The sequence below is a fragment of the Octopus sinensis genome, linkage group LG10, assembly GCF_006345805.1.
Source record: "Octopus sinensis linkage group LG10, ASM634580v1, whole genome shotgun sequence".
Lineage (NCBI taxonomy): Eukaryota > Metazoa > Mollusca > Cephalopoda > Octopoda > Octopodidae > Octopus > Octopus sinensis.
The window spans coordinates 82,186,104-82,196,856 of record NC_043006.1 but is presented as its reverse complement, the minus strand read 5'-3'; the positions used below and the strand labels follow the sequence as shown (position 1 = coordinate 82,196,856).

Here is a 10,753-nt window from a genome sequence, read left to right as displayed (position 1 = left end):
AATAATTGCTATGTTTTAAAAAATAAGTCCTGCCGTCGATTAGCTTAACTAAAACTTTTCAGTGCGATGCTCCAGCATGGCTGCAGCTAAATGACTGGAACAAGTAAAAGAATAAGACAATATAACAATAAATGAAAATAATAAATGAAAATAATAAAATAATAATAAATAATAAAAAAGTTGTGACCCTGGGACAAAGTAAAAAAAACCAACTCCACCCCGCTAGTAAAATACAATTAAAGACTAACTTTTTTAAACGAGTCACGGAAGTTTCCCTCCTGAAACGATTCGATTGACTAGAAACAACAACTGCCATCTTCCTAGTTTCATAAACGGAAGGACACATTAAACAGTGTGATCCTAGAAACATTACTGTCTGTAAACAAAATCAGGGTTGTCATGGTCGGAAAGCCTTTGATCATAAGTCTGCTCAATCAAGGTTATAAAATCTGACACTAATAAACATTAACTTTATTTTTGTTTCCTTTTTTATCTATCAGGCATTACTTCTCCCACTATGACCACAGTCGTACATTATTCCCGCCTGTTTAGTATCGTAACTATTATATCCTTTCTTTCATTTATATCTATCTATCTATCTATCTATTTGTCTGTCATCGTTTACTACCTTCAATATATTTGCTTGTCAGTGCGTGTGCGTACATCATAGGAACCCCCTACCGTTTTCTTAAAGTACCTAGCACTTGCAGGTACCTTCGATGCGACTCCGTCTGCTACTTTCCATTATTTTCGCGACACGCCTCTTCTCGCCAAATAAGTTTGTTGTCGGTTGTTTGTTGGGATCTCTTCTTTCTTCACTCACACGCAAGCACATATTCGCGCGCACACACAAACACACACATGTAACCCCCCACACAAACACACACACACGTATAGATATAGACACACACACACACCTGTCTTCTTTTTACCTTCTTTCACTTCTCAAATTTTTCACAAGTACGAGCGCGCGCGCATGCAGACCCAAACACACACACACACATTTACACACACCCATCCACATATATACATTAAGTACATGCGTATAATATTTATACATAAACAAAAATATCTACAATATACATGTGTGTGTGTATATCTTTCGTTCTCTCTCTATACACACATCTATACAGTGAGGTATGTGTATATACATAAAGTACATGCATATATATATCTATATAAACAAAAAATATCTACAATATACATGTGTGCGTGTATATCTCTCGTTCTCTTTATACACACACATATCTCTATAGTGAGGTGTGTGTATATACATATCGTATCTGTTCCGCAAGTCTTAACGCCTTCGTTCCTGCCTCACTCTTTCATTTATCTCCCTCTCTCGTACTCTTTACTATCGTTTCTCCTCATCCTTCTGCTTTTTTTTTTATTATCTCTCTCTCTATCTCCCTGACTGTCTTTCTCCTTCTCCTTCTCCGCGGTTCTCCTACTCCTCCTCCTCTACCTCCTCCTCCATCGTATAACAACGCTTAAAATCCACGCTCTCTCAAGTTGTTGAGCTTCGCGCAGTATTTTGTCGTGGTGTTGGCATGGCTCCTCCGTATGGCACGGATACCGCTTCAGGCTATTGGGGGACAGTTACCTCGACAATCGATTGGTGTGAAGAGAATTATGTCGTAACTGAGTACATTGCAGAATTCTGTAAGTAATCATTAATTTATAAACCCGGAGCTAACGTACCACCTACCTCTATTACCACTAACAACAAAACAAAACGAGCAACTACGATTGATCGACACCCTCCTTCATCATGATTTAATATTAATAATAATAATATATATATATACATATTATTTTTTTTTTTTGTATAAAAAGCTTGACATATTTTCTTGTGGTTCGAAGATGTTGTGAGGGTGATGAAGTAGACGAAGCAAGTGGCATGTTGTGTTCTTGCATTTCACGAAAAATATTCGCCACATACCTGAAGCGAAATTGGCTCCGAGTGTCGGACTCCTCTTGCCGGAAGTTTGTCTCTCACCGTGTTCATTAACGATAAAAATAAATAATAACGATGTTGTTGATGTTGTGATGGAGGTGAGGGTTTATTAGTAATGATAATCGTTATAATTTCTTAATTAGTCACGAAGACTCGGATGTTATATTGCGGAAACGGGAGTAGATAGTTATGAAGTTCATGTTTTGTGTTTTTCCCTTAAAAGTAGGTAGCGACCTGGAGGGAAGTTAAACGGATCTGGTTGCAAGGCAAGCAAGAAAACTACCTGCTGAGTACTTACGGCACCCGCCTTCCTTAGTGATTCTAAACGATAATGGTGGGAGTTTTAATAGTAATGGTAAATGGTTATGATGATAATAAAAATTCCACAATAATTCAGTCCAGATCTCAGGAGGAGGTTGGAAGCTGAAGTAATGGTTATTTTATTGTTACATATCGAGTGCAGCAAACAAATGTTGAAATGTCCGGTTTCATCCATTCATTTTTCAGCAGACACCAACTAATTGAGGGAGCCTTAACGTAGTTACTCAACTGCTAGGAATAGCAGCCAAATCTTTTCCGGACGCATTGGACATTTCCCAAAATAAACATCGGACGGAATAGTTCTCTCTGATCATGTTTGCTTATTCAAGGCTGACCCGACGTCCAAGTATCTGATAAATGCATATATAAGACCAGTGTATTCCTGGTTTCTCTCTCGTGGTTCTGTGTTAATTTTATTTGGATACTATGCATTCTTATGTATAAATGTGTGTATTTATGTATACACATATGTACGAATTTCTGCATGTATGTGTATTAGATATTTATCCAGTAATTTCTGCAAACAAACTGATATGTCAGTCAATGTTTAGTATTTTCGCGGTTCGTGTCAAATCCTTACGTAGTGTGTATGTGTGGGTCCTTCCGTCTGCGTGTGTGACATTCGTATGTAAACAAACAAAACAGGTTGACAATAGAGATTTACTCTAATTCCATCCAAGAATCCGCGTGGAATCATCGTAGTATTTTTCAGTTTTATTAACACTATTAGAATTATTATTACCATTATTGCAATAAACAAAATAAACATTTGATATGCCATTGTAAATAAGTAGATATACGTTCACATATTTGTATGCAAGCGAATTCATATGCACAGAATTGTTGTAAATATAAACCAAGTGCTTCCCCATTTTATATCGTATAGTTGATTACATGACTGGATGCTATTTATATTACTAAATATAGGTAGATATCATGCATTTTGAATACGTTAGCAAATAACAAAACAAATACAACGGTCACAACCCAGATGCTTGGTGACAAGCAGTAACATTTCATGAATAAATATATAATGTTTGAGGATCATGGAATGCTGTGATGTCTCTTGTTGATCCCATCAGATACCTCTCTCTAAGCAACATCGTAATTCACTGCTGGTTTCGTATCAGTTTCATTCATCCTCCCATCTTTCGTTACTTTCTTCGTTCATGGGCATTTCCATAGTCAGTGTCTTTTATTCTCTCACTCTTAAAGCAATCTATCTATCTATCTATCTATCTATCTATCTATCTATCTATCTATCTATCTATATCTATCTATCTATCTATCTATCTATCTATCTATTTAGATAGATAAATAGATTTTTGTACGCGTGTGTATGCGTGTGTGAGGGTGGTTGTTTGTGTATGTGTGTGTGAGAGTAGGTGTTTGTGTATGCGTGTGTGTGTAACTGTGTGCATGCGTCTGTGGGTTGCTGTGTGTGTGTATGCATTTGAGTAGATGGTTGTGTGTATGCGTACGTGCGTGGGTGGTTGTGTATGTCTGAACGTAGGTGGCTGATTGTGTGAGTGTGTGTGAGAGTGGTTGAATGTGTTTATAGGCGGGTGACAGTGTATCCATGTGTTTGTGTTTGGGGGTGTTGCACTGGCGGCTGTGTGTGTGTATTTATGTATACGTGGTCTGTGTGGTATAATATTTTTACATTAGTTTCGCAATTATGCACGTGGTTCCGGGTTCGATCCCATGACACAGTACATAAACAAGCTCCTTTTCCTCTATTGCTTCGAGTTCACCAATAATACCTTGTGGATTGAATTTAGCAGACGGAAACTATGCTGAAGCATGTATGTTTGTGTCTCTCTGTATTCACGCTTACACCGATTTAACTCTCAGTATTGTTGTTTATGTTGTATCACTGTGTATCGTAACTTAGCTGTTTTAAAAACTGAATTCGATAAGACAAGCAAGTTTGACTGTAACGCGTAAAAGCGCTTCTCCAGTTTGACCACAACCCAATAATTTTTATACGAGTAGATTACACACACACACACATATGTATGTGTGTGTGTATATATGTATGTGTGTGTGTGTGTGTGTATATATGTATATATATGTGTGTGTGTGTATATATATGTATATATATGTGTGTGTGTATATATATGTATATATATATGTGTGTGTGTATATATGTATATATATGTGTGTGTGTGTATATATGTATATATATGTGTGTGTGTGTATATATGTATATATATGTGTGTGTGTGTATATATATGTATATATATGTGTGTGTGTGTATATATGTATATGTGTGTGTGTGTGTATGTATATATATAAATCCTTAAATCCTTAAAAATGTTTCAGCCCGAAAGCTGCAGTCATGCTGGGGCACCTCCGTTGATTGTGCTACACTAGTATGTGAAACCCCCTCTGATACGTGGCACTTGGTCAACAAGGGAGTTCGACGCCGCTAACCGCATCTGTGTTTCCTGCCGAGAGGTAGGTTCATCTGGAACCTCTGACAAGAAGAGATCAAGTTTTGTTTTAAAGAAATCCACATCCACACCATGCAGGTCTCTCAGGCATTTAGGAAGGATATTGAAGAACTGTGGTCCCCTGAAACCCAAGCTGTTGCAGTATCTGGTCCTGTATTTTGATGGTGATGTTGGGATCTTTGTCACCATGCAGTGGCGCCCTGTTCTGCTGTTGCGGTAACTTTCAATGCCAAAATTTAGGATAAGGCCCTCCAGGATTTTCCAGATGTATATCACTGCATATCTTTCCTGCCTTCGCTCCAGGGAGAAGAGTTTTAATACTTTCAGTCTTTCCCAGTAGCTGATATGTTGCATTGAGACGATCTGCTTAGTGTAGCTTCCTTAGATTGCTTCGAGTTCTGCTGTTAACTTTATATTGTGTGGTGACCATAGTTGGGAGCAGTAGTCCAAGCGGCTGAGGATGAATGTTTTCTAAAGGACCATCAGTGTCTCCTTCTCTCTTGTTCTGAAAGTTCGGAGGATCTATCCAGCTAGCTGTCTGCATTTTATTACCAAATTGGCAATATGCACTTGAAAAGATGTATCATTGCTCATGTCAGTGCCCCGGGCCAGTGTATCCGGTCTGCATGTCGTTCAGCTTTGTGTGCCAGTAGCACAGGGCTTGGAACTTCCCTGCATTAAACTGCATGTTGTTGTCCTCAGCTCACCTGTATATTGTATCCAACTCCCATTGCAGATGTGCAATATTTCCAGAGTTTTGTTTTGTCTGAGAGACTTTTGTGTCATCTGTATAGCTAGCAAGGGTGGTCATCTTAGCAACTGAGGGCATGTCTGAAAGGGCCACTATGAACAGCAGTAGCCCTACTTGTTATTTGTGTTTCCTTGGAGGTGGCTCCATTGGCCACCACTGCCTGCCTTCTATATATATATATATAGTTATCTTTCAGAGAATGTATATCAAAGCTGAAAATTTTTTCAACAATTTCCATTGTTTTTTTTTTTTATTTCTTTATTTGTTTCAGCAGAATCGCTTATGTTTATTTTTTTGTGTGTATGTATAACACATACATACACAAATATACTTACATGCACATAAACCCATAAACATACACATAAATGCATAAACATAAGTGATTCCTTTCCTGAAAGATAACCATATATATATATATATATATAAATATAAACTCAACTCTCTCTTAGTACACAACTGAAACTCCAAGAAAATTTGCTAATTTGTGTTAAAGAATTATCATTAAAGAAAGTTTCTACTATATCTAAAATGCATCCTTGCTTTTCAGTGTAGAGTTACAGCATTTAAATAGATCTTTAGATTTAATAAAACTTATTCTTTTACTTAAATTATATTTCTGTTTCTTCCTGATTCTCTTATTTCTACTTTTAGCTGAATATAAATGATAAAACTGATGTATATATATATATATATAGTTTTGCTCCAGTACACTCAGCTGTAGAAATGTGTTGAAACGTCACTGGTACCAAGCTGTGTTGTTGGATAACATTGGCGACATGGAGAGGGGGAGGCTGATATGCATAGGTGACTTCTGGTCTTCCATAAACAACCTTACCCAGACTTGTGCCTTGGAGGGTAACTTTCTTGGTGCAATCCCATAGTCTTTCACAGGTGCAATCCCATGGTCTTTCATGACCGAAGAGGGTCTTTTATCTCTATATATAAGGTTTTAAAGAGTTTTGCTTGGTGCTATAATAATTTAACCCTTTAGCAATCAGATTTCTTTGTCAAATGTATTGCTTATTTATTTACATTATTTTGAATTAATCTTGCATTATCTCTTAGCTTTGAGATTTGAATGATGTGAATGTTATTTTTTGAATGACATTGTAGGTTAGGTGTGAGAGGCTGGATCTGGCTTGTTTGGACTTAAAATAAATAGCATATTTTGGCTGCTTAAGGCCAGTTTAAATGCTGAAGGGGTAAAAAGTGATGGTTAGATATCTGGAAAGTTTGTTTATCTAGCAACCCTCCAATCCAGGTAGGAGTGAGTGTTCTGTATATGTGGGGTGCTGAAAAGATGCTTGCTTTAAGGGGGTAGTAAAAGGCAGGTTGGAGGTCCTACCTTCTGAGTTCAGCGCTCACTATTTCTTCTCATGTCCTTTCACTTCTGCAAGTACCTTGCACTTGGATCATTCAGCCCTTATTTACTAAACTCTTCTCCTTCATATGCATCATGTCTGAACCTATGTGATCTCTTGTACCCAGTTTTTCCTTTCCTCATTTCCTCCTAGCCGTCACACCAGTGTATCCTCCAAGCTGTGTGTTTGTGTGTGCTCCTGTTTTACAGCTAATACATGAGCAACAAAACAAGTACACCCCTATTTTTCTAGATGAAGATACTGGGGCAGCTGTGTGGTAAGAAGCTTACTTTACAACCACATGGTGCTGAGTTCAGTTCACTGCATTGCACCTTGAGCAAGTGTCTTCTACTATAGCCTCGAGTTGACCAAATATATATATATATATATATACACACACATATATATATGTGTGTTTGTGTGTACATCTGTATGTGTATATATATGTGTGTACATATATATATATATATATATATATATATATATATACACACACACACATCGAGCGTGACCGTTACCTGTGTCACCTTACTGGCATTTGTGCTGTGACACATGAAAAAACATTCGAGTGAGGTTGTTGCCAGTGCCACTGGACTGGCTCCTGTGCAGGTGGCATATAAAAAGCACCATTTGAGTGTGGCCGCTGCCAGTACCGCCTGATTGGCCCACATGCCGGTGGCACGTAAAATCACCCACTACACTCATGGAGTGGTTGGCGTAAGAAAGGGCATCCAGCTGTAGAAATTCTGCCAGATCAGATTGGAGTCTGGTGCAGCCATCTGGTTCGCCAGACCTCAGTCAAATCGTCCAACCCATGCTAGCATGGAAAGTGGATGTTAAACGATGATGATGATGACACACACATACATACATTCATACATACATATATACATACATATATATGTATGTATGTATATATACATATATATATGAATTTGGTGTCTCTTTAATTTCTTTTCTCGAGTGTCTTCTTTTGCTCTAGTAGCAAGCACTTCAAGATAATACTGCAATGTCAGTCTTTGGGGATGACACCTCCTTATACTACATGATTGGTTAAGCAGGCAACTAGCATGTAACCTACTTTACCTGAGATTTTTTACAGTGTCTTATAGCTGTCTTTGCCTGGTTAAGCTGCTTTTCCTGGCCTCATGTCACTAATAGTGCTTTTGATCATATAGTACATAGTTGTCAGTTTCAATAACTGGTCTGTTCCTTGGGTTTACATGGAGTAGCCCCTCTCTCTCTTACACCTCCCTAGTCAACAACACTATGTAATAACATTTCTATTTATTTTTTCTTCTCCATATCAGTTAAAGCAAGTGCAATGCTGTCATTATGTATACACTTCTCACCAGTGTCAGCTTAACCAACACCAACATACTTCTTTGCTGTTTAAAACAACCGTACATCTCAGATCCTTATGTCACACAATATTAGCAAATCTCTAGCTTGCAATTTCCCTATTTGCTAAGTATACTAGATATCCCACATCATGTTTAGCTATCCGATATTGTTCCTTGCCACCCATTTTCTTTCATTCGTTTCAGGCCAGTCTTTTAGCTTTTTAAGTACTGTTTACTATTCTGCCAACCTGTCACCTTCTGCCTGGCTGAATCATTGCCCCATCCATAGATCTGATGTGTGACTCACACTATTTTGTCTGTTAGAAACTCCCAACTGTTTTAAATGTTATAAGATCATGCCTACGCATCATTCTTGTCATACACACCACATAGTGCATCTTTGAACCTACATTTGGCCAGTGGTATTTCAGCATTGATATTTTCTTTTCCCAAATTCTCTTGTATTTCTGTCTTGGTTCTTATTGTGATATCATGAGTTGACACAACTATCAGTTTGTTCCATTTCCAGGTGAATATGACATCTTTCTTGCTCATTCAACCTGATTAGTAGACAAATAAATGGCTTACAACATAGGCCAAGTGATGCTGTGAAACTAGGTGATGAATTGTAGGCCATAGTGGGATTTGAACTTAGAATGCAAAGAACTGGAACAAATACCACAAAACAAATCGTCTCATGATCTTCCAGTTCCTCTATTTTACTAACCTAGATTGCTATTTTTTTTATTGATCTCAGAAGGATGAAAAGGAAAGTTAACCTCAACAGGATTTGAACTCAGAACACAGTGAGAACAAATACCAGATAGCATTGTACCTGATTCCCTAACAATTCTGCCAAATTGTTACAAAGATAGGAGGAGGGCATAGAGAGAAACTTAACATGATAGGTGAGAGACACCTATATCTAAACAGTATACGTCCCAGCCTTCTTCACAACCATCATTTTTATGTCAGTTTTGCTATGCTTCCATGGATGGAATGGGTTTTCTCCAGCAGAGCATGTTGCCATTCATTGCTGTCCTTTGTGCTTTTCTTCATAAGGTTCAGCTTCTTGAGAACAGTCTTCAACAGTTTGTTCCATGTCTTTCTAATTCTCCCACTTCTACATTTTCCCCTCTGCTTCAAGTGCTCAGCAATTCTTTATGCAATTCATATCTGCTATGTGTATCACATAACTGTGCAGTCCTCTCTCTATTGCACATTATATTTGGTTCCAAATTTATCCAGCTTTTCTCTTGCCTCATTAGTGCTCTGTCATTCATGTTCATTAATATCGCATACCCAGCAGTTCATGTTTACCTCATTTCTTTTCAGTCATCACATACCCTCCTTGTTCAAAGCTCATATCTTGCTATCTATCATGCAACATTGCATTTTGTACACAAGCATCTTATACTTTTTCGTTTACAATGCAAAGTACTTTGTTGCTAGCAGTTCTCTGAACTTTTACCACCTTGTTGTTACTATGGCTACCATGATTCCTTTGCTCGTTAGATTGTCTAGGGAACAAAAGCAATTAATTACATTTTGGTAACTTTCCTGGTATTTTAATGAGTATATTTTACATGCACTCTTAGCACTGACTGAATTCAAATAAAGTATTCCCCAAAAGGGCTTTAATGCATTCCCAGAGTAAATAGAACATAGAAGGAAATACTGCTAAAATCGTGAAGCATGTTATGTAATAACAGGCTAATCAGATATGAGATAATAATTCAAAGTAAATGACTCTGAAAAGGGCTTTTGTGCATTCCCAAAGAATATTACCCTCAGGGGTGCTAGTGTTGGTATATTCACGAATAAGTGGATCTATTGTTTAGGAAAAAAATACTATTTACTTATTTAAGGGTTGTACTGAATAAATTGCGAAAATAACTCCAACAGTTCAAATACTAAGAAATAAGCATACTCAATTTCATTTTTACTAAATAATTTAGGAAAATGAATGGGTTATTTCCCTTGGTTATATATAAGGATCCCTTCCAGTGACGAATGGTTGGTTTTTAGAACTAAATATATTAGATATATATAAGGATCCCTTTTCAACAATCTGAGTATGCCATGAGGTTTCCAGATATGAGTTCTATTCACATGTGGTGTGGTATGGTGGTGTGTGGTGTGGTGGTGTTGGGGTGTGAGGGAGGCGAGAGTGGAGGAAGTAAGGGTGAGGTGTAAGCGATGGGGGGGATGGGATGTGTAGGGATGGTGGGGTAACGAGGGAGGTGGTGACGATAAAGGGAGAAAGTGGGTAGGAGTGAAGAGTGGAAGTAGGTGTCAGAGCAAGAGAGGAGAGGTGGATGGGAGGAAGTAGGTGTAAGAGGAAGAGAGGAGAGAGAAGGAGGGTTAGATGAAGAGGGGAGGAGATTTGAGCCCATGTGGTGCAAAAGTGTGAAGAGAGAAGATCAATCCCTGTTCATGGTGAAGATGGGAGTCCAGATAGCCCCTGTGCAAGGACAATCTCAACATATACATGCACATATATAATTATATATTTACATCTCTTTATATATGTTATGTATGTGTATATATATATATATAATATA

The 10,753-nt window shown here is 37.8% G+C and overlaps 1 protein-coding gene across 1 annotated transcript in view; it reads left to right on the top strand.

Moving 5' to 3' along the window:
• The first annotated feature begins 1,462 nt into the window (after positions 1–1,462).
• The window catches only part of LOC115216707 (alkaline ceramidase 3), a 343,156-nt gene continuing 333,865 nt past the window's right edge, over positions 1,463–10,753 (top strand). The window contains exon 1 of the mRNA XM_029786241.2: positions 1,463–1,662. Coding sequence (XP_029642101.1) covers positions 1,551–1,662 — 112 coding nt within the window. The 5' untranslated portion in view covers positions 1,463–1,550. The remainder of the gene's footprint in view (positions 1,663–10,753) is intronic.